The sequence below is a fragment of the Ambystoma mexicanum genome, chromosome 1q (assembly GCF_040938575.1).
Source record: "Ambystoma mexicanum isolate Mex_15411 chromosome 1q, UKY_AmexF1_1, whole genome shotgun sequence".
Lineage (NCBI taxonomy): Eukaryota > Metazoa > Chordata > Amphibia > Caudata > Ambystomatidae > Ambystoma > Ambystoma mexicanum.
In genome coordinates this window covers 1,313,276,794-1,313,302,586 of record NC_090922.1, presented here as the reverse complement: position 1 = coordinate 1,313,302,586, position 25,793 = coordinate 1,313,276,794, and the positions used below count along the sequence as shown (strand labels likewise).

Sequence of the window (25,793 nt, the reverse complement as noted above, 5' to 3'; positions counted from 1 at the left end):
TAAAGATGTGAATTTGCAAAAAATTGGAGACTTTACAATTTTGGGTTGGCCAGAAAAGAGATCGATTGATGAAGAATGTTTGAAGTTTTGGGAAGTAAAAGATGAAATATCCATGGAAGATGGATTTTTACTGAGGGGGAATAAATTGATACCTCCGAAAGTGTTGTATGAGGAACTCATAGAGAAAGCACACCAAGGCCATCCAGGCATTACGGGGACTAAGAGTAATGTGCGGTCTGTATACTGGTAGCCAGGAATGGATCTATTAATTGAAAGATTTGTTAGAAATTGTTGGCCATGTCAAAACAGTGATAAGAGTTGTAAAAGTTTCAAGTCAGAACCTGTTGTCATGGATAAAGGAGAAGCTCCCTGGATGAAGTTAGGTATTGATATTGTGGGACCGTATGCAAGATTAATAGGGGAAAAAAGGTTTTTGATAGTTATGATTGACTATTACTCAAGTTGGGTGGAATTGAAAGCTGTCAAGAAGGTTGATTCGGGAGAGATAATCCAATTTCTTAAGGAAATTTTCAGGAGAGAGGGTTTTCCCAAAACCATTATTAGTGATAATGGCGTTCAATTTAGAAGCAGGGAAGTTAGAGAGTTTGCCACAACATCAGGGATTAATTGGAAGTATTCTGCATTATATCATCCACAAATTAATGGGTTAGTTGAGAGATGTAACAGGATGGTGGTGGAGACAGTGGAATTGGCTTTGAGAAACAACATGCCAGTGGATGAAGCACTAATGAAGAAACTGTGGAGTGTAAGGATGTCAGTTAAAAGTGGATTGGAGTTGTCTCCTTTTGAATTGATGAGGGGGAGAGCTCTCAACACTCTGCTTAGTCCGGAATGGGTCAATTACAGAAGAACACTAGAATCCAAAGAAGTGAGAAATTGTAAACGCCAAGATGGCAAAACCAAGCTGTCATTAGGAGATAAGCACAGGATTGAAATTTCACCAGGTGATTTTGTGAGGATAAAACTAGGGCGCAGTGTTAGGAAGGGTGATTCCAAATACAGCAAACCGGTTAGGGTTTTGCAAGTATTCGTAGGGCAGTTAGAGTTAGTGGTGGATCGGTATGGAACGTTGACAGGGTAAGCAAGTGGAATTGGAAGGTAGAGCATGGTAGTGGTGGTCATGTCAGACAGGATAGTAGATTTGGTGAATGGATCAGAGATGATGTAAGTGTTCAGTGGGGTAATGTAGAGGATGTGAACGTAGAGTTTGGTGTTGGATTCCAAGATGTGGTGGAAGGTGTATATTCAAGAGGAAATTTTAAGCTGAAACTGGTGCCCAAGATTTGGGCAACAATCATCAAGAAAGAGATCCGGGGGAAGGTGAGATACATCAGAGAAATCACTCTGGTACTGTTGCTGGAAGCAGGAGTGTTGTTGACAGTCACCAAGAAATTGGGATTGATGTCTTGTCTAGTGATAAGATATTGCGCAAGTCAAGAGAAAAGAAGTTACCGTTTTGGTCCAGAGACTATGACATGGGGAAGTAAAGTTATAAACCATTTGTTTCTCTTATTTCTTTTATAAACCATTTGTTTCTTTTGGATTTCTTTCCAACTACAAGTTGGTTTCAAGGTTGTATTAATTGTTGTTCTTCCTATCCACATGTTCTATATGTATACTTCTAGTCAGTTGATAATTGGTGTATTACTATATTTGTGTTAATTGAAAGGGGGGGTGATGTAGTATTCTATGTATTCTATGTCAATCACCGTATTGTTATTATTGTCTCCTAGCGATGGTGTCCCTGCCTGCCCGCGAGGTTAGGAATGTTTAGGTTTGAAGGGGATTCTAAGCGAGGGGTAAGAGAGGGACAGCTTGAAGAGAGTGTGGGCGGCAGTGCAGGGCGCCGGGTCCATTTAAGTAAATAAACCATCATTATTTTCATGTATTCAGTCTCCCAGGCATACTTCACTCTTCTACTCTTCACATCTTTTTTACCCATTTAAAACCTATTCACTTTCACTGCTATTATAGAGACGAAAATGGCAGGTGCTGGATGTGTAGAATAAGGAGTAGAGAAAGAGAGGGAGCAGTCAAAGGCATGGCTGAAGTTACACACACATGAGGAGAATGGAAGGATGAATGGGGAAAGAAAGGCCGGGGGAGGGAGAACTCAGAGAGGCTGAGAAGAAAAGTACTTCCATTTTAGACGGGTTCGGATGAAGTAAGTGTTGGTGCAGACAGAGATAGTGGAGTGAAAGAGGACGAACCAAAGGAGCGCAACTCGCAACGTTGTAAATGGGAGGAAGTTGGGGCATGTGCCTGATTTGAGGGTAGATGGGGAGAAAGGGTGAACAGGTACTAGTCAGATAAATAGGCAGGATAGGCAGTGACAGGGAAGTGAAGGAAGAGAAGACACGATCATCCAAGGAAGAACCTGAGATATGAGGAGGAGAGGGGATTTGGCCAAGATGAAATGAGTGAAGAAGGCAGTCATAGGGGAAGAAGAACAGGTAGGTGTAAGATAGAGGATGGGGTCACCACATAGGATGAAGGGGGGATAAGGGTAGGAGGACTGAGAGAAGAGTGCGTAGGTTGTCGTAGGAATTAAGAAGCGGGCCAGGAGGGTGGTAGATAACAAGAAAGGACAGCGGTTTGACAAAATAAGTAAACTGGAACTCAAAGGTGAGGAAAGAAGGAAGCTGAGGCCGAGTCGAAAGAGAGAGTAGACCGACACCGCTGCCTTAGTGGAGTGGACGAGAGGTGTGTAGAAAGGAGACAGTAGAAGAACAGAGAGAGGCCGCAGTAAACATGTAGAAATCCAGGTCTCAGTAATGCAAAGAGAGTGGAGGTTAAGCGATAGAAAAAGATAAGGAGTTGCATGAGCCCTGTTATACCTAGCACGAGAGTTCCAAAGACCTACAAATACTGAGGAAGAAGTAGAGGCTGAGATATGAGGGTAGATCAGATGGCTAGGATCGCTGGAACGGGAGGAACTCCTAGAGGGAGAAGCGCCGCCGGAATAACCAAAGGCTGAAAGGAAGAGGCTGGACAGTGAGAAGGGGAAGAAGAGAAATGCCAGAAGCAATAGAAAGAGGCCACAGCTCAGAGAGACAAAAAGGAAAGCAAGGAAATATGGAAGGAAGTAGAGCAAAGAAAATGCAATATAAATGGTAATGCGCTCCAGGCGTGAACAGGGAAAGACTGCACCCTTGAATGAGGACGCCCGATAAAACGGAATATATGGGCAGAGGCTAGTCATGTAGGGCTTCGCGTCACGTGACCGTGCCGCGGTTGTTCGGTGGTATTAGCTGCTGCTGGTGTGGGAGCAGGGGAGGGCCTGGAACGGTGATGCCGCGGTTTAAGGGCAGGCACCTTGGGCTCCTCAGAACTAGTTCAGAATGGGGCAGTCAGACTCTTCTCTGGACTGGTCAAATCAAACTCCATATCTGCCTTTCAGCAGTTCCTTCACTGGTTGCCTCTACAAGGTACGGTGCACTTCAAGAGTTTGCTTAGTTATGAACTTCGGGGGCCCAGCTGCACCACAGTAACAGACTGTCACCTTGTGGGATGTGTCGCTTGCCTCTTTACTTCGTATGTGCTGATTGCAAAATGGTGCCAGCAAAGCATTAACCCAGCACAGGGTGTGCGCTCACACCTTGAGGCATACAACACATCCTCACACTGTGTTATTATAGACAAATGAACTATAGCAAGTTAAAACCATTGCAAAAACGTGTTTCTGAAATGGAGTGCTATGCGACGATGTGTGCTGAATAGCACATGGAGGCGCGAGCAGCGTGTGAAAATCATTAATGAGAGTGCATAAGAAATTCAGAATTAGATATAGTCTACAACAAAGGAACACACAGATTCAGTAATCTGTATTCAAGGCTGAAAGGGGACAGCCGTGTTTGAGAGTGGAAGGAGAACGTCAGGTAACATATACAGTGGTAAGGAGGGACCAAGCGAGTATAGGATAGCAAGATTTAACATTTAAGACCCAGTGCAGAGACATCACACTAGGGATAATATTACAAACGCGCCCAATCAAAGTCCCTTTTCGAACTTACAAAACTTCCTGCGCAATACTCTGCACCTGCCACTAGATGTCGGCCTATGCAAAGCCATGCCAATCTAAGCAGATACAAGCCTCAGAAATACAATTAAGGTAAGTAATGTATGCCTTACTATTGCAGTTCAAGGAGTGAAAAATCTGCTCTACCTCCCTCTCTTGTAGGGGAATAGGGCATGATCATCTTTTGGTTTCTCCCATTTCTATATAACCATGCAACAGGGGTAAACCATTTCAGAGTGTCCATTCACTTGTAGCTCAAACGCGTCTATAGTAAATATTACATGTTCATTTGAAAGTAACCAAATTAGCTCAATACACTGCATGCACATCTGGAGATGAAAGTTGGGTAATGGAGAGCCAATCAAGATCCTTGTAATGAAGGCTCTCATTGTGGATGCATGCATGCTGTTGCATGGATACAGATCTCCTTGCAGCAGGCATCTGGCCCTGCCTGCTGCTGCCTTGGGTGGCTCCCAAGGCCTAGCCAGTGTTGCCCCTCTACACTCATCTCCGTTTCCTCCTACCCCTGCTGTGTAGCCCTTAGCTGTCTGTTTTGCTAGTTTCCCAGCTGTCCACTCGCGCTCTCTCTGCATCCTTTGATGACTCTTGCCTCTTGCTGAACTCTCCTGTGTGGTCTCCGAGCCATTTTTGGAAACAGAAAGGGGGCACTGCATCTGAAACGGCCATCGTGTTGATGGTGTCTATCTTAGAAGGGTAGTCCCTAAATGTTTTCTCAGGGGGACACATGTTTGCCCACCGTATATGAAAACATTGCACTCTGCACCACTGCTGAGTGCTAATAAGGTTAGAGCCCTTTGGTGCAAGCACTACCAGGGCTTAATTGCCCTTAAACCCATCTAAACAGCTCTCAATTCACTTGGGACAATTAAGTTGGACTTTAGACAATTAGGTCCCATTAGTGGCTGCGCATGCGGATCCGTTGTACACTTCTCTTTTAAAAACACACACAGTATGAATAGGCGGCAGGACAATGTTTCAAGGAGGGTGTCAGAGACTCACCAGGATGCTCGAAAGCCAATAACTTGATGAGCTCAGGATCAAATCATCTACTCAAATTGATTGTCTTCAAGGATACAATGGGTGCGTCTTACGCCCCCCTAATGTCTCCATAACATTGAATTTTCTGACCTTGGGCGTTGTGTATCGGAACACAGGTTTCACTCAAAGGTTTTTTAAATAAATGTTTGCAGGTATGCATGCTCTTCACTCACATAGCACACTCTATGGAACATGCCATTCTTGTTGCCAAAGACACCGTTCACATTTTAATGCGGATCCCAAACATTTCACTTAAGTTCTTAAGATCTTTGAACAGCTTGGAACTGCCTCTGAATGCCTCAATTTTCCCAAATGTTATATCAACACATATTTTTCAAAGTCAAAAACAAAGATGTTGGGCCACCTGGTACTAAGAGACCTCTCTCCAATTCAACCCCAACCACACATGTTAAACACTTACTGCTGGGTACACGTGCCCAATCTGCGTCGTTCTGCCAATGTGGATTTCGTCTTCGTCTTCCTCCTCCTCCGTGGTCTTCCGGTAGACTGGATTGTCGAAGTTCATGCTTTTCGTGTTCTTCCGTTTCCAGTTTCTCCATATCAAGTAGCCGCCCATACACAGCAGACCGATGGCCACTGGGGAGAAGATGGGAGACTTTTAGACAGGCTCTGTGAGTGGAGCATACAATTGAGCTTTCTTGCAAGCGGCCCTCATATTACTGATCCAGAGCCAGTGACAAGGCACGACATACTTGTTTGAGGGACATATCAAACATTGCGTCCATCCCTATATCATATAACTGCGGAAGCCATTACTTTGAAATAATGCATGCCTGATGTTCTCACGTCCGAAACACACCCCACTTCTATATTTTCAGTCATATTTAGTTTTGGGCCAGACGCCACCGGTAAACAACTTTACTAGAGCTATGCGACTCAAACCTAGTCCATACTTTTGAAATGTATATGTGCTATATCTGCACTATTACTTTTAAGTCCTATACTTTATTTGAGTTTTATCGACCAGGTCCAGTGTGTAATGGCCGTACGCCACGCCCCCACTTGGTTACAGCCATTTCACTGCATTTAATGAAACTGACGTTTTGTTGCAATCTTTGCAGCTTTTTTGAGGGGGTGGGTTAGGGTACATTTTATTTTGTTTTTTAAGTGTAGTGGGCAGGTAGGGAGGGGTGGCGGTGTGTGCATTCATTAAGTCGCTCTGCAGATATTTTGGACTTCAACTCCCACAGCCTCTCGTCCGCATAATCAATTGTGAAGGGCCATTGGAGTTCTAATCCAGAACATCTGGGGAGGTGGCAGTCACATAATGAATACATAACCATAGTATATAAGTAAAGGGGAGTTGGGAAAACAGGAATCCGCCGGAAAAACTGTAGGTAACTGGCTGCTGCTCTGCTCGAAGGTGGCGGACCACGAGGAAAAGGACAACGGCAGATCTACCCAGAAGGATTCTGAAAGCAATGTGAGGGACAGGGAGTGACGCAGGGAGCTATGGAACTAGCGCTGGATGGAAGAAGGGGTAGACTAGCATGGTGAGGAAATGACGGCGAGGGCGAGCGGAGGCAGCAGCAGGTAAGTGATGCACTGTTCCCCCGTTGGTCAATCTGCAGGCTATATGAGATTTACCAGTTATTCCATCTCATATGGTCCGTAGATTGGGCAACGGTGGAACGTTACTAACGTTCTAAGCATAATCATTTTTTTATAGATTAGGATAGTTCATTTTTGCTGTCAGACATAGCTTGTAATAATATGAGAACACCAGCACTTATCAATCAAAGTAATTATGCAAAGGAAGGAATCCTTTCCTGTGACACAGAAAGAGTATCTGTTTTGCTTTGCTTACAGTCTACTGCTAATGACTTTGCCAGAATACAGACATTTGAGCAGGCAAAACAGTTTTTTACTGATGTATTTCACTTGGAATACATATGATGATGTTTTATGCTTGGATGCGAGTGTGCCCTTATTCTGGCCATGCATGGTATACCTATACGAAACAATTTGCAAAATGTACTTCAAATCATTGTTTGCTACTTTTTCTAAGCTGCATTTTTGTTTTTTTCTCCAGTGCAGGTAAATTGCATTTATTCTGCAGATCTGCAAAGTGAGGGAGCAGAACGCCAAGTGGCCAATTCACAGAACTGCTGCAGGCATCGAATGCGCGGGACAAAGATGCAATGGACATCAGATTCCTGTGACCCTTTGCAGGAAGTGGAAAGGATTTGACTGAAGTCTGTTGAGTCCTCACTCCGTGAAATGCGCCCAGGTAGCATGGTCGGATGGGACAAAAAATTGGCTCGAGCACAAATGAAAAAGTGGCCCCCAATTGTAAATGACAGTTTGTTCATTTTTTGGCAGAATGTTTTGAGCATACGGCCCTTTGCATAATGTGCATGCAATGGATGGGGATGCAGAATAACTCTGACACCAAATAATCAAACCAACTCAGAAAGATGGAAAAAGTTGCTGTTTTATTAACTATGATCTAAAACAGGGATTTACAACAAACATCAGCGGACGTTCGCTCGAGCTGTCCAACATTTCACGTAAAAACATCCTTATATACAAAAAATACATTAGACGTGATGTCATACTACTTGTTTAATGAGAAAAACCTATGAGGGGTTGTGATAGGTTCAAGGGGAACATCTAAGTATACTTTCTATAAGGGGTGGGATTGTGATTGGATGTCTACTGTCAGGTGAACAACTTATGCCTACCTCTAAAACATGTAATCTTCAACACTATTAAGTACATGGTATATCATTGGCTCTCAAACTATAAGGCCCTTCATTATATGGCTCTCTATAATTGGTTGGCACGCTCGTACCATGTCTGGAACATTCAGTTCACTTAGCAGCATGTAAGCTCAGACCCAGGTGCCAGGAAGTGGAGTTTACTTTACCTCCCCACTAAATCAGCCCATCATCTCTCATCACCCATGCCTTCTGCCATGAAGATTGTCTTTGAACATGGCCTTGCAGAGTATTCTTGTCTCTAGGAATATAAGGGAGTGTGAGCACGCACTATCTTTGTTCTAGAATGCCACGCTCAACTCTATTTCCATCCGTGACGGGCGACCACGATTTGGTCCATTTTGCAGCATTTAAAGGAATAAAACTTGGCATGCTCTGTGTTCTTCCTTTGCACCTTAACAAGGGATGATTCAGCTTCTCACGTTCACTTCCTTCAAGAATAGATAACCGGCCTTGGCTGCCTCCGCTTTGGTACCAGGCCAGACAGCCTCGCCATTCGTGTCCACAATCTCAGCTCATTCTTTGCTGCAACACAGTTCTCGGCCTTTCCTCTCCATGGGAGACACTGATGCCCAGCTTCTATACAATGGCGGCTTCCCCTGCAGTCTATTCACTACGTATAGCCAGCTTTAATGATCACTTAATCTACTTGGTTACAGCATCTGTACAGTTATTGAACGACTTGCATTTTTTGCAGTGCGTCACACACATGCAATCTTCTTTCGCATATAAAAGTTTACTCGATTCTTAACTTTGTCATCATTTTCTATAAGGTCCATGCATTTTCTTCAGCCAGTATTCTCAGGGCGTCACGCTCGTCTTTCGTGACATCCCCGGCTCCTCTTTTGCTCTTTTTCATATTCCTTCGGGGAGTTCCTCCCTTAGATTGTCATCTCTTTGGGAATACATTTGGTAGGGCTTTCTATATCTTCTTTCGAATATTCATTGTGGTATGGTCACAACTGCTGGTGTCAAGCATGGCACAATAACAGGCTTCCAATGAAGAGGGAAAATCGAGATCAAACTCCTGGCCCTCACCGCAGACACATCGACAGACAGAACAGCAGGAAGAATAAGGAGCGCACCTATCATTTGAACCAGGCCCCAGCGCACCCATAGGTGACAAATATGCTGAAAGACACCCACTTAACCAACATTGCAACTTCCATGCTACATTAGCCAATGCAGCAATACCAGAATCTACAAAACGCAACAATCCCTGTGTAAAGGCTTGCAGATGCCTATATGATTTAACCTTATCTAATTGCACAGTGTAAAGCCATGTTTCAGGAAATCACAGCCAAGTGCATTCGTCTCACTGAACACCAGCCGCAGTGGGTATTCGTGCTGACTTCAGCAATGCTCCTCACAAACCCAGGAGCAGCCAAGGTCGCACAGTAAGATAAGATTACTTTCTTTGAACAACAGTGAACCCTGGCAGACAAACATTTTTAATTCTTCACAAATATGAGTAAGCCACGGCAGAACATCCAGAGCGCAGTTTTTTTTCCTGGGAACGAAAGACGTTTTCACAAGACTCACACACCATTTGAAACATAATTGTAACAAGAATGGCTCAGCTCTGGCCAATGAACGCTGAGGGCCCAGGGGCGAAAAGCCTGTTTCAGCTAAAAGTGATGGGAACAGATTCATACTGCAACAATTTCAGAGTTAGGTAATGGGGGTGGCGCAGCTAAACCAACCCACTGATGCAAAAGTCCAATGTCCAATTATCAGGCTTCCTATAAGGGCTACATAGGTAACCTATCACTTAGCAGCCAATAGCAGGAGGAGATAGGTTTCTGGGAGCTGGTCCAATTCTGTGAGGTCAGCAAGCAGTGTGTTACAAAGCTGGCTTGCAAGCCAGCCCCGGGGTAGACGGTGCCTGGACTTTCAGCTCTCTGTGTTTTTTTTTCTTTTTTTGCTGCCCAGAAATAAACGCAGTTTGGAACATGGTGCTGCCTGCTTGGGACTCTGCTGCATTTCTTTGGGCAAAATGGGAGGTGTTGGGGTCTCCCATAGCTCAGACCCCCAGAAGCCCTGGTGGGGGTCCAACTTCTCCTCAACAAGTTGGTGCCCTCTGTGAGGCTCATTGCTCATTGTAAGACATGGGTGAATGGGCACTGCCTGCACAAGCCCTGCATTGAACTGCACTCCCTGCCGCCGACTCAAAGAAGCTGTGGGACCCTCGCGTGCACCTGAAGACTACCAGAAAATGCGTAACCGGCTAAAGGCATCGGGGGCCACTTGGAAATACCCCGCTTGAGGGCAGGTGAGAGCCCTGCAGGAGAAGGGGTCAGGTGAAGCGCCTTGATGGGGGACCGGTAGCAGATCAAGTGCCAGTGCAGCATAGGAAATGTAAGTACAGGTTCAAGCAACCAGCAACATGGGCTTTGAGGGAGGGGTGTGATTGTATGGGGTAATGATGTATTGTTGATCAGTATGTTGCAGAAATTTTAAGTTGTTTTGTTTGGGTAGAAACTGGGGAGGTATTGTAAATTGGGTGGTGGGAGATTGTACATTGTCGCAAAAATTCGGCGTATTGGTGGTGATCGGCACGTGAATTGTAGTTGGGACTGGAGCAGTTGCAGTGGTCCCTTCTTGTGTTTATGAGGATATTGGGTGGGGTAGTGACTCCCCACGTATAGGACAGAGTGCCGCGCTGGTTGGTCTGGATGGCGATTACATGTACGGGGGTATGGCTTTCCTATGAATTGACGTTGTAGTTCAGTGAGTGGATGAGGTTTCCCTGCAGGAGGTAGCTAGATTGTTCCCGAGTGCGGAAGATAGTTGGCTGGTTAAGCTCCCCTGGTGAGGAGCGTATCACACGCGAGGTGACACAGCGGGCGCAGTCCGATTATAAGAGTTTATTGTGGTTTACCTTGTTCTAGTTGAAGCAGGAAGACAGCTTTGGGGATTGTGGGGTTTTATTTTGGGATTTTTGTGGGGTTTGAAGAAATGGGTTATTGTTCTGTGTATGCACATTTGTCTGTTCATTTGTACTATGTTTTTAGTTGGTGACGTCACCTTCAGATTGATGTATAGGACACTGAGTTTTGATGGTGAGGAGATAGTGGTGTGGATTTGGAGAGGAAGATGAGGTGACCCAGAGGCGGTGTGTGGAAGACACATGCGCAAGATTGCGGGGGTGTGCCGGAGAAGGCAATGGTTTGGTGAAGATGGGCTGCACGTGGAGTGCACTGGCTAAGGTGTAGAGCCAAGAAGGCTGATAAAAATTTAAGAAAAAAAAAAAAGAGAGAGAAGAGAAATGTTACACTATTTTCTAACTTTGCTCCCTGAACAGCGGACTATCGATATTTTCAACTTGAGGTGAGGTAAAAGGTATCACACAATAGAGAACGGACTCCCCAGCCAAAATAAGTTAGTAAAACATTGTGCAAATATTCAAAAGTACTGAAGGAAAATAAAAAAGACCATGGCTGCCATAGGCGGGTTCTCCAGAGGCATGCAGCAATTGCTACTGACACACATACACAGCACTTACACAGGAAGAGGCTTAAAAGCACCTGGCTACAGTGGAACTGTGCGCATGAAGGAAAGGGAAGATGTGAGGCGTCAGCAGATGCTGAACTAGCACGAGCAGAGGGAAGAGGGGTCTCACCCTTCTGTACCTCCGGGAGTGTAATATTTGAGGACACAGATGGTAAGAAAGGAATGCATTCTATGAGAGAATTTAAAGCAGCAGAAGGACATTTAAACACCACACACAAACAATAACAATACACTAAAGAGAACAAACAGGAGGGTGCAGAATAACCCACTAGCAGCACAGGAGCGAGCAAGGAAGGGCTGCAGTGCATGGAAGCAGATTTGAAGGCACAGGTACAGAGGAATTAAATTTAAAGGGAAGATAACGGGGGAGGTGCAAGGAGTAACAATAGCAACAGAGAGTGGGGAGAAGGAGCACAAAAAGCTTGACTGGGCAGTGCAAATGGAGGGAGAAGAGAGACGGGAGAGGGACCACGAAAAGAAAGTGCAGTGCGAGGAGAGAGACAGGAAGAGAGCGGGGGAACTGGAAAGGGAAGAAAGGAAATGGAGGAGGATGGATGAGAGGGAGCTTATGGGAAAAGAGCGTGGAGAAGGGATAGATGGCAAGGGAATGGGTACAAAAGGAGGATGAACGAGCCATAAAAGTGGTAAGTAAGTGGGTTGCACTGGAATGGGAAAGGAAGAGATGGGAGGAGGAGAGAAGGAATGAATAAGACATAATAGCAAAATATGATAGAGGCTCGGTAGGGGGTGGTGCAGAATGCATGGGGTTATGAAAGGGAGGCAGGAAGTATAGCGTGCTAGAAATTGACTGCGCATTGTAGATTGTGGCAAGAGAAGACGGTTAAACAAACGGCAGAGGCAGAGAAAGGCAGATGAGGCCAAGTCAGCACAAAATAAATTATTAAAGTATGCAATTGAAGGGGCACTTAAAATCAGCCCCGACTCACACGCACAAGCATCACAATAGCAGTATCAACAACCACCACAATATGCACCGCCCATGTGGGGAGGATACATGGGGCGGGACGGGATCATTTCAGCAGACACCACAAGCACCAATGCAAGCACTGTCACTACTACATGTACAGACATAGACACAACAAATGACAGCACCACTACCCCAGGACTCACAAGCATCACAACCCAGGGGCACTGCACAGCAGCCAGCACCTATACAGAACACTGACACAATAGCAACAGTACCGGTTAAATGACTGGGAGGGGTCTTCTTGATGGGGAACAAACCTTTCAAAGGACATAGATTAACAATATACCCTTAATAGGACAGCCCAAGACAAACTTGATTTGTCTCACTCTGCCACACACGCTCATGCTCCACCTCCCCGACAGAGCGGGCGAGACGCACTCCAACACACACACTCACGCACACTCAATACTGCAGAGGACAATTGCATAGGGGTAGTGATAGGTAACAAAACATTTTCTTTTCTGGGTGACAGTGGGGCGACTAGGCCATCCATTAGGGAAGGGGCATTTGTGACATCACGAGTAGACTGGATATGACCATTTTATTCACAGACAAAGCCATAATTTGTTAAACACCTGGCATACACATGTTGGAAGTAAGGAAGATTGTTTAGGTATGTTGGGGGTGCACGGTATAGAGGGGGGTGCATAAAGATAGTGCATTACAAGAGAGTAAATTCAGCTACATTATGAGCGCACATCTTTCAGCGAGGAGACTGGGCTCATGCATACACGAATAACACAGAGCAATTAAATGAGACACACAAGGTGGAGGAAGGTGCACTTGAGTGGGGAGGAGTACATTTCATTGATGGTTCACCACGGGAGGAGAGAAATAGGGCTAAAGGGTGGATGGTCCATGTTCCCAACAGACACCCTTTGGCGACAAAATAACACAGTGCAAGTGGTAATGCCACTAGCGCTTTTGAACACAGCACTGGCACAAATGCATTAGCCAACACATATAGGGAAAGAGGTCATTGCTGCACGAACTGGAGAATAATGGTTGTATTAAAATTTGGGAGTATAAATATATTGTTTAAATGTAGTGAAAGTAGTGGAGTAATACAATGCTAGGCTTAAATACATACGTAGTTAATAGACTAGGGTTTACCAAGTGGAAATGTAGTGGGATACAGGACATGGGAGTAAATTGTGACGGTTGGAATTGAAAGAAAAGAGGAAATAAATAAATAAATAAATAAATAAATAAATAAATAAATAAAAGAGGGGGAGGGACAGGTAGCGAATAATTGGTAGCAAATTTCATTAGTACCAGCTTAAAGTGCCTGCAGTTCACTGCGGGGCACGCCCTGAGAAGTTGAGAGGAGCCATAGAAAAAAGATTTAAAAACCCTGCAATTATCTTAACTAAGTAACATGATACTCTTAATTTAGACCCACAGCCACCCTATATGACAAATTTACCACCCTGATGCTTCCCTGTGTAGCTTGTCAGTGCCTAATGCTCCCCCCGGGACAAAAGGCGCGCACTATAAACAGCTTAAAGTAAAGTACAGTAAATACAAGACTCAAAGGCCCATTTGTACACCACCACCTAAATTACGTATATATGATCCAAGTGTGTCATGAGTATATTCACCTAAATTAAGCACAGATGATCCAGATGTGTTTAGGATACAGCTACAGGATAGTGTTTGTCTACCCATTTTCCAGCTAAATTTCGAATTGTGTAACAATTTAATGTCAGACCGCCATTGAACGCCACCAGGTGGTGACAGGATGGTGCATAAATGTACCCTTGGCTCCTCCCACTAGGACATTGAATAGTGCAAGAGTAATGTAGAGAGGTTAGGTCAAGAAATTAAAGAATATGTCAATTCTCAGGTCTCAAGCACTTCTTTTTCATTTCTTGCCAGATACAAAGGACCTAGGGCAGGCCTGAAGACAGCGGACGACTAAAACCCAATGGCTATGGACTAGAGTGGGACATTTTGCCCTCCTGACAGACTTTGTTAGATGTGTAAGGCGTCAAGCCCTACAAAGCGGTGGCCACCGTGGCAACGAGGGAGCAATGATCAACAGGGCCAACGCAACAGATTTCCATGAACTGCAAAACAGCACAAACACTCCCGAGTTAGGGAAACATGGCCATCCTATGGTCCAACGCACACTAGCAACTCGAATAGGGACCGACACACCCATGTCCAAAGTTTAATTGAGTTTCATATTATATTTTGTACACCTACAGCTGTAACACAGTTTTGCTCTTTCTCTTTTCCTCGCCCTTGCAGGTTGTTGCGTATGTATGCTGTTAGAATTGTGTAGGAAATGTCCTTAATGTTATCTCCCATTAGTCACCCTAAGGCCTACTCATTGAATCATTCTGAAGAGTTTCCCACTCAATTTGCCCACTATGTCAGAAAAATCAGACACCTTAAAGCACCTTTCCCTGAAGTATATTTCCTCGCTTCCATTGAATAAAAAGCCCAAACATTTCCCCAGCTTCAATACAGTGCATATACTGTCCGACCCACATTGAGAAACCCTTGAAAAGAAGTGTCCGGGGGGGAGGTTTCATTTTTGCCCTTAGTGATTGTTTAGTTCGCGGAGCTTGAGGTTACTAACAAGTACTAACATATTAACGCCTTTCTTGCGATTTTCAGGCGGGCAACTTTATCATCTCATCAGCTGCAAGGACCCAGCAGCGTAAGTGGTTATGGGCAAGCCAATAAGGACTATTATCTTCATGATGGGACTGTTAATGATGTATGGAATAATGTGGGGTGGTCATTTAAAAATTATATGTAATAGTGAGCATTACCGCTGTATCCCCTACTAACACTCCCTAACCCAGGCAGGAAGACTTACGGTGTCAGTGGGTGAGGAAAAAGCTGCTGAAAAAGTAAGTAGAGGTAAGCGCAGACACAAAGGCAGTAGAACATACACATAACACACATAGCAGAAGTAACAAACAACATGCACACATGTACAAAATTGGTAGGGACACCACTGGGGCGAGCTGTCCTGACTGCTCTTTAATAACATATGCATTGAGAGAACTGATTACAACAGAAATGACTACAGCAGAGCATGACGCCCATGTATCTCAAAGTGTTCCAAACGTGAAGAAGATTGCAAGGGAAGAGAGCAAAATTGAGATTGATGAAAGAAAAAAAAAAGGAGGCAATCCCCTGCAAAGACACTACCAATGATGAACAACTATTGGTAGCTCATTGAAGAACAAATGTATGTAGCAAGTGGCCAAAGAGAGACCACTAGAAAATGCACCAGTGAGCAAGCTGAAAAAGAAAAGAAGAAAGAAAAAAACAAAAGAGAGAAAAAAAAATAAAGAAAGAAAATATAATAAGTGCCTAACAGGGTGGGACAAGAGAGCGAAGATGGTGACTAGGGTGGAGAATGAAGAAAAACTTATACTGTGAAGGCACCAGCCTTATGTTACCAGCACAAAAGTGAAAAGAAGGGGACGAAAATGTTGGATGGAAGGTTGAGGAAAGTAGGGAGATGAGAGCAGGAACATCACTGCTTATGGACTACTATTGAGCACATGCATCTAAAGATCAAGAGAAACTACCACCGAATTGGGGAGGCGACTGTTCGTTGGTGCGCATCAGCATGCCCTTGTTGGTGATGCCCAAGGATGATGTGAAGCATGACACATTCCCCAAGATGGAAAACAACAGAAGGAAGAGGAAGTGACTGAACAAAGAACCAAAAACACAAACAACAGAAGAAGAGAAACAGACAGAGGAGTGAAAAGAGGGGGGAAATTACTTCTCGAGCGAGAGAGAAGCAACATTGGATGAAGTACCAGCACACTAAAGAATGTTCATCAGAAAACACATGTGAACAGAGAAAGACAAGAACTGGCTAGTGTTTCCATGGTAATGGATGCCATCATGACTGGCTGATCGATTGAAGGTGATAACGGAAGCACTAGTACCGAGCGCAGCATCATTGTGCAAGATCAAGATACATTGCAAGATGCGAGAGAACAGCAGAAGTTGAGATCGGAAGCAAATAAGAGACATGGTGAAAGGAAGAGCCGGACTAAGGGAGAAGGTAGCAGTGTGCAACATGGTTCCAGCAGTAGTAAAGGTGGACACTCCCTGTGATCCGAGGAAATACGAAGGGAAGTGAGCGTGGTGGAACGCAGAAGGAGAACACTCCTACATGTACTGTTCATCGACAACAATGTGAACAATTATGGACACTTCAAAGAATTGACAAAGATATGCAGACCGGAAGGAGGTGAATGTTGCTTGGTGGTGTGGTCGACAAAGTCGACCAGAGGGGGGACTGAAGAGGGAAAATCGAGATCAAACTCCTGCCCCTCACCCCAGGCACATAGACAGACAGAACAGAAGGAAGGGCACAGCGAGTAGAGCGCTCGCTTTGACATGAGTGCAGAGCCTGCGAACGCAGGTTCGAATCCCGGCAGCGCCAAACTCAGCGTTTCATCCTTCCGAGGTCGATAAATGAGCACCACACACCGTGGGTAATAATAAGCAGCGCTCAGATACCTGAGGGTTCGTAGCGCTATATAAATGCCAAATTATTATTATTATTATTATAATAAGGAGCGCACCTATCATTTGAACCAGGCGCCAGCGCACCCATGGGTGACAAATATGCTGAAAGACACCCACTTCACCAACATTGCAACTTCCATGCTACATTAGCCAATGCAGCAATACCAGAAACTACAAAACACCACAATCCCTGTTTAAAGGCTTGCAGATGCCTATATGAATTAACCTGATCTAATTGCATAGTGTAAAGCCATGTTTCAGGAAATCACAGCCAAGTGCATTCGACTCACTGAACACCATCCGCAGTGGGGATTCGTGCTGACTTCAGCAATGCTCCTCGCAAACCCAGGAGCAGCCAAGGTCGCACAGTAAGATAAGATTACTTTCTTTGAACGACAGTGAACCCTGGCAGACAGACATTTTTAATTCTTCACAAATATGAGTAAGCCACGGCAGAACATCCAGAGCCCAGTGTTTTTTCCTGGGTATGAAAGGCATTTTCGAAAGACTCACACACCATTTGAAACATAATTGTAACAAGAATGGCTCAGCTCTGGCCAATGAACGCTGAGGGGCCAGGGGCGAAAAGCCTGTTTCAGCTAAAAGTAATGGGAACAGATTCATACTGCAACAATTTCAGAGTTAGGTAATGGGGGTGGCAAAGCTAAACCAACCCACTGACGCAAAAGTCCAATGTCCAATTATCAGGCTTCCTATAAGGGCTACATAGGTAATCTATCACTTAACAGCCAATAGCAGGATGAGATAGGTTTCTGAGAGCTGGTCCAATTCTGTGAGGTCAGCCTGCAGTGTGTTACAAAGCTGGCTTGCAAGCCAGCCCCAGGGGAGACGGTGCCTGGACTTTCGCTGTGCACGAAGGGCTCTGTGTGTTTTTTTCTTTTTTTGCTGCCCAGAAATAAACGCAGTTTGGAACATGGTGTTGCCTGCATGGGACTGTGCTGCATTTCTTTGGGCAAAATGGGAGGTGTTGGGGTCTCCCATAGCTCGGACCCCCAGAAGCCCTGGTGGGGGTCTAACTTCTCCCCAACACCAATATACAGGAGGTGGGGGGGCAGACTTCCTGCAGAGGCATGTAACTGCTCCTCTACAGTTTGAGTAGTGCTCCAAAAGAGGGGACGGGGGGGGGGGCGGAGGAGGATGGCAGACTTCAGATTAAAGGCGTTTCAATTGTGCATTTCAAAGAATATTTGTTCAGTAAAACTTGTTGCAACTACTAGCTGCATAGTAATTCATCAAACTGGCCCACTTTGACCAAAAGAACAGGCCGCTTTGACCAAAAAACTGGCCCACAATAGCATTTAGGGCTTGCAATGCCGGCATTGACCTATAGGCCAGTGCAAGCCTGCGTAGTAGCAGTGAGTGATACTGGGGTTTGTCTGGGTGTCCGGCCAATGCCCATGACACAATATTGCAAAAGGTGCATTTATATGATGGAAAGGATGCAAAGTATGGGACTGGGGGAAGGCGGCATTGCTCGACTGACGCTAAACCACAGCCAATTTACCGGCATACTACAGATGCCTTAGCACCGCTGTTTATGATGGCCTCACCCTCTCTTATGAAACCGTTTATCACCACATACCTTGGATAAAAGCATTCACAGTTTTTTGTGCTGTTCCCCATCTTGAGTAAAAATATTGCTGCTGGGCCACCCAGATGCCAGATCTGCTTATACTTTCAATATTTTCAATTAAAAGCAATCGGAGTACTCCCCATTTGAAGAGCCTCGCTGTCTCCTTTGGGCTGCCATAGGGGGGCAAGCGCCATAGTTTGAAGACCACTGGATTAGTGCATGTTTTAAAATGCACTACGAAGTGCGAAATACACGTGTCAGTAATATCTGTTTGCTTTAAATTGGGTGAGCTTATCTTTTGTGAACTTGTTTCAAGATGCTATACTTTCGAACACGAGTGACCCCCCCCATCCTCCAGGCGGTTATTCTACCTTCATACCCTATATAGGAAGTTCTCTGTGATGTGCATTATGCTTGTATCGTACATTGATGGACATTTTTAATTTCTTCCTATATCCATTTTTTTCTTTTTTTAAAGGCAGCCCAGTTTCTACCTATAAAAAGGTGGAATCAACAAATGTTGGCAGTGCCAGTGTTAACACACGCCTGCTCTGTCCAAATGAACTGTTTCCCTAACACCAAGAGCATCACATTGGGATGTGTATTACGCCTGTATCGTACACTGGGGGAATTTGTGCATTTCCGCCTACATTAATCATTATTACATTTAAAAAAAATACATTAGGTTTTCTACTTATACAAAGATTGAATTGATAGACGTTGGCAATGCCAATATGAGGACACACACGTTTGGTCTAAGCAAAACTATTTCCATAGTATAAAAAGGTCCACCACACAACAAATATAACCTTAACTCACATTATACCACTAATTCTGTGAGCAATTCGACCATCCACATGGTGGGCGTGGGCTTGCCTGGGCTATTTTTGAAATTCTTAAATAAATGAAATGATGATCGACTGACCTCAGGAAAATGTGTGGGACTAATCCACACACATTTCCTATGCTCACACCACAACAAAAGCATAGCTCTGTGTACTCTGGCTTGGACACAGGCTAAAAGGCACAGTCCGCTCGGTCATATTTAGTTGGAATGTGACAGAAGAGGAAGGCACAATGTCATTGCAAGGGGGAGGACAAAACTTCCCCCTGCCGTGCACAGCTTGATTAACTGACAAAGGCTCCATGCAACCACCCTGATCTTTTGTTAGGCCCTGCAGGTGGTGGCAGCAGCAATTGATATACCAACAGAGGGTACTTCAAACCGGTCCGCAGAGGGCCTGGCTGCAGAGGATAACAAAGGAGGCATGCTACCCTATACCCTTTCTTATGTAACTGTGTCAACCTGAAGCCAGCTCCCGTGCTCAGTATTAATGACAAGTGAACTGACATGTCTGGGTCTTTTGCTGCAGTAAGCCAACTGGAAGCCAGATAGTCTGGTCTCTCAACATCTCCAAGGGCGACCTGCCGCTTTAATCAGGAACCACAGGGAGATCCATTAACCAGAGAGACTCTTTGAACACAGCAGATGGGAAGATTGGTGGGATCTAATAGCACAAGGGAGTGAGCCCAGATCTCTTTCTGTTGAGAGGCTGTTACTGCCATCTTAGCTTTGGGACACCCCAGGTTCCTGATTCACACCTTTACCTTTTCCTGTTGCAAAGCACTCTGGCGAAGAACACACACACATAGGATATTGTTGGTAGGGACCATGGGATAGGTTCATTAACGTGGGTTTAGCCTACACCGATCACTGTGGCCCGCTTGGCTTTAAAAGAGGGATGGAACCCCCCCTTTAAGCAGATCATCTGAAGACGCCACAAGAAAGAAGAATGTATCCTTGGACCCTGGCTGAAGGTACAGTCTGCCTTACATCTTCCACCAGTGAAGCAAGACCAGCATATCCAAAGAGGGAAGCAAGATCCTGCCCCTAAACTTCTCCCATGGTATAGAGGGAGAAACAGAACTCAGAGGACCCTCCAGCCACTCCAGAACCGGTACCAAGCCAGCACACAGCGTACCCTGCTAGGCTCTGCTCAAGCTTCCTGGTTATGGAGTGCCAGAAGGTCTGTGAACCCGAACCAACAGACTAGGCAACTGTCTGCAACACACTCCTCAGTTTTGGGCATTCCACCTTTAAGGACGACACAAGCCCATTGAAGAAGCTGGAAGAAGTGCCTCGATGAGCATCTAACGCCGTCTACCTTAAAGGACATTTCGAGACAGTCACGTTTCGAACCACCCTGAGACAACGATTTCTGAACCCGACACGCTGTTTAGGCCAGCCTGCAGCCATTCGTCTAGCTTTGCTTGCCAACTCTTCTTTCCATTTGATACGCACAGTTGACTCCTGTCTCGAACTCTGCAACACAACCTGAAGCCGACTCGACCCTGTCGAGCACCAAGAACACCAACAGCAAAAGGTACATTGTGGTTCTGTCCCCGTGGACCTTTACAGAAGGCCCCTAGGGACATTTTAAGACCCTTTTCACCTTTCTACTAAAGTCCAGAAACCTTAAACGGTTGTGGTTAGTAACCATACCGACTACCCTCCTATCAGTATCCTAGAGTGCATCCTTTTTCCTTCTTTGAAACTATCTGTCCTCTGCATTCCTTTACACAGTGGGATGTATTTCGTAGGGTTGTTGGACTTTCTGTTGTGATAATAATAAAGTAGATAATTGTATACATTCTTGACTTGACACTCCTTTTATCATTGGGTAATAATTGTATTTTCGCTGTGTTGCAACTAATCAAAAAGTCCACGACCTTTAAAGGAGATAAGCCTGCCGTTCCATCTACGTTACCAAAATTGGACGAGGAGGTTTATAATTTTAATTGTATGCTTGTTTATTCCAATCTGTTTGGATCCATTCAGGTGTATTAGAGGTGTGGGGCTGATTGATGCTTTAGAAACCGATATTCACTGGGCCCACTGGTACCCCAGAATTTGATCTGTCACAAAGTCACACAACTTTCTTAAGTACAGCATGGATGTGAGCTACCTAATATTTAAAGACATCGTGGTAAGGCAGAGTTGCCGAGTGAGTTAAGGTAGTAACTTGAACTTTTTTAAAGAAATGTTTTTCCCACTGATTTCCTTTTCAGTTTTTGTGTGTGTCCACGTATGTGTGTTCTCGAGACGAGAAAGAGTGAGAATCGGAGAGAAAAGGAGAGAGTGCGAGGAAGAGACGTTTTGCGCGCGTGCTTAGTCAGAGCACATTCCCTCGCCTACACTTCTGATGCTTTGCATTTTTGCTGCGTTGCCTTCGAAGAGCATGCTCCCCTTCTGCTTGCACAGTGAGTGCTCTGCAATCATTAAAAACAAATGCCAGCAGGCTGTTTAGGTTACTAACTACGCCAGAGACGGCACTCAAATTGCAATCTGATGGATGCAGAACATGATTGTGGTGGACACGTTCGGCGCCTCTGTAATATAAATTAAGTGAGAACATTGGACTAGTTAGGCTGTAATTCATGGGTCTTGTAGACAGGCAAATAGAGAGACAATAGAGAGATAGAGTGCACATGAGGGAGGCAGAAAATGAGAATCTTCGTTTTAGGTTTGGCTATTGGGTGGTAAGCAACATCTATAAGAAACTATTGCACTAGAGTAGCCAGAAGTAAGTTGTCACTGCAAGAGAGGCACACAACTTTAGGTGTTTGCTTACTTGTTTGCTTACTTACCTGCCCATTGACTGCCCATGTTCATGATAGTCCCTATGGCCATTACAACCCACTACCTGCACCTACCCACCTAAAACACATCCTCCGGGGATTTCATTGAGATAGCTCTATCAGGAAGTAGCATCGAACCGTGGCTTGTCAATGTTATTTCTGATAAGATATGATGGTTTATTTATATAGCGCTTATACACAATGTGTTTCAAAGCGCTTAAGCAGTCTGCTGAGCGTTAATGGCTTAATGACAGCTGTTAACGTGCTACTGATGTAAGAAAAACGCCTTAATCAAGTGTGTCTTTCATTTATAGCTATTCCTTGCACTGAAGTCATGTTAAGAACAAGCATTGATAAAGCCAACAGTTTTGGTATGTGTATAAGTGTTAGATAGGCACTTGACAGCCACTGCTACCATACGACCTGGTAATCACAACTATTCTCCTCTTCCTTCTCTCTCCCGCTACACTGCTAACCTAGCTCTCTGCTCTTTCCCACTCTCCCTCCCCTCCTTCACAGCTTGCTGACTGGTGGCCCGGTGTACCTCAGAATCTCATAGGCCCCAGGCCCCCATGCCAGTCCTCTCCCGCACTTGCCTATGGGCCCTACACCCCACCCACCCTCACTGCGCTTGATAAAGTACACTAGAGTGTTGCTCTCACTGCACTTACCCCAGTCTCCATCCACCAGGTGCACTTAGATGCCCCCCCACACCCTCTGTGTACTTGCACGATCCGAATACACCGTGCCGGAAGATCGTCGCTGTGTTACTCCCTTGTCTTCACCCCTAAATGCACTGGTAATCGGCAGAATCACCGCTCAGGCCTATTTGCTGTCTCTCAACTGTTAAATGTAGTATATGCACTTACTCTGCCTGTGCAGACTATTATTGTCTCAGAATTTCAAGGGCTCCCACGCTCCTGGAGCGCTTTGAAACTCTTGCCTGTGTATAGGTGCTTTACAAATAAACATTCCCATTCATCACAATTTGTTGCCATCGTATGGCTAGGTAGCTGATTTCAGTACCTACCACATGCCTATCCTTTGCCTACACAAAAAACAATACTATTGGCTTTTCCAATGCTTTATTAATGATGGCCACCACTGCAGTGCCCTCTGCTGGTAAATGAACATGCTCCGCATAAGCTGTCAGAAGGACAATGAGAAATATGCTAGCACCACTGTGGATGTCCTACACAGTTTTTGGTGTAGCGGGGTTCTTAGGTTACACACCATGCCGGAGCCAATAGTTAAGTTTCATAGGTAATTCTATTCCAAGTATATTACTTGGTACATAGCCACTGGCACGCCCCATCCAGCCATCTTCCAGATCTTAACTGACACACTTGGAACCCTCAGAGCCACTTGCACATCAACACTCTAACCTGACATAGGTACATTCCACACACCTTGCTGTCCATGACATCTTGACCCATAACTCACATTACAACACCTTTCCCTCCATACTACCTAAAACAAAGGAAACCCACCAACACAAGCTCCTCATGAAATCCAATGTGTGGCCAGCATGCAGCCTCATGAAATCCAATGTGTGGCCAGCACGCAGATCAAATAAGAAACCACAGCACCACTAATCCAGATGGACACATGGCCAATACTCAAACCACCCTCATGGAAAATGAGATGCACCAACACCCAAAAACCACATGAAGATGGAATACACACGGAAAAGGTAATGTGGTCACCCGCACAACATACAGGCAATGCACACACAAAAACTCTCTACCACCGGCTCCGCTACCACAAGAGAACCCATTAGAAAACTCACTACCACTAGAGAAATCACTAGAAAACTCGCTCCCACAAGATAAATCATTACCTACCTCACTACCATAAGAGAACCCACTACGTACCACTAAATCCACTCCCTCCTTATAACCAAGGAAGGAAACACAAAATCCAAGAAATACGTGACATGCCCCAACCTCCGACCAAACTACACCACGACTGTATCAAACAGTCACGCAACTACATATTGACTGTTGTTAACAAACTTAATACACCGTGATCGTGACCACAGCCACCAACTACAAAGAACCCAGTATACAAAATCTGCCTACTGCTGTAAACCAAAAGCTAAACAGTTAAAATATTGTACCATAATTTCCACTGACTGTACCCAACAGCCACCCCACACAACAGAACTCACCCGGCATTCTGTAGCCGCCCACAACTGTAACAAACAGTTTAACAATATGCACCCCAGAACCCAGCCGGTATTCTGCAACCGCCTACAACTGTAACCAACAGTTTAACACATAAACCACTGCTACTGCTCTACTCTTCACCAACCTGACTGTAAACAACAGCCACACCGAAATACAGAACCCGCCCGGCGTTCAGTCAGATCCAACACTTTAAACAACAGTTTAATGATAGTCACTGATTAAGAACATGCCAGAACGCACACTCTCACCTGCCCAGACTGTAAACAACACAACCCTACACCATCACTACAGAACCCAACTGGAATTCCATAGCACTATCAACAGACATGACACTCAACACACACCATTAATGCACTACAAACGGAAAACACTATCATTGAATTGTAACTGAACTTGCAGTGGAATCATTTGAACTTTTATACTGTAAAGTCCATACAAACCCCACCCCCACATTTCCAAATGTTTCCATTCTCAGAAGGAACACCCCGCACCCACATGTCCTTGGTTCCCCATGGAAGGCGAAAAACAGGTTAACTACACTTAATGAAGGCTAAACATCACGAATCCACCAAAAAGGAAAAACATGTTAACCACAACATGTTTAACACAACTACATCCTAACAGGGCACCCAGGCCCACAACATCAACATACACACAAAAGCAACAGCCCCAGAACAACATTTGCCCATGGCCACCCCTTTATTCGTCTTCTAAGCCAGAGGTCACTACACATACACAACGAAAATGACAGATCTCTAATGACACAGCAACAATTAAATCATTAGCATTTCCACACCCGTGGGCAAAACGCAGCCAATAGGACCCCACTGTCACAGTACAAATTAGGGACCTGCACGTTTCCACTTTGACATATCCCAGTTCTAGAAACAACTTCCTTCTCACCGGTTTCCTCATCAGTACCGCTTCTCCTATCAGAGCTGCCATGCAAGTGCCAAACCTGAACTTGCTGTCCCGAACGCCCAATCCATTTCTGAGGCTCCAGAAGGAAAAATAGCTCCAAGGAAGAGTAACACTCGAAAAGCCCTTACTGCGTTACAATGAGCCCACACAGGCCGCTCCGTCATCCGCACAGGGCTCAGCATACGATCTCTGTTGGAAGCCTAGTACTCATGGCAACCATTTCCCGGCATCTCTGCACCGCACATTGCAGCGTAGCCACGTGGTGCGGGGACAAACATGGCAACGCTCTTCACACATGACACCAACATTCCAGTGTTTGGAGCGGACATGGATGGGCCTCCGCTCTTCCAACCACCAAGGGACCTCTTCCACTCTCCTTCCACTATTGCTGCCCGGCCACTGGTACTGAGACCGCTCTGATAGGTCCCAAGGCAATTAAAATGATCTTCTTCCTGAAATACCTCACCAATGAGGAAGATTCATCCACAGGAAAGCAGTAATCTGTTCAAAAACGTCTTGACCATTACCTCCCACATCTTCCCTGCATCTTCACGAATTACCGAAGGCCTGACTGAGCACGTGGTCTCGAAGGGCCTGC

General features: G+C 45.1%; 1 protein-coding gene across 1 annotated transcript in view; it reads right to left on the bottom strand.

Annotated features, from left to right (window-relative positions):
* LRP8 (LDL receptor related protein 8) overlaps window positions 1-25,793 on the bottom strand; it is a 1,426,130-nt gene that overhangs the window by 34,462 nt on the left and 1,365,875 nt on the right. Inside the window, exon 18 of the mRNA XM_069642168.1 lies at window positions 5,520-5,695. Within this exon, the coding sequence (XP_069498269.1) occupies window positions 5,520-5,695 (176 nt within the window). The remainder of the gene's footprint in view (window positions 1-5,519; window positions 5,696-25,793) is intronic.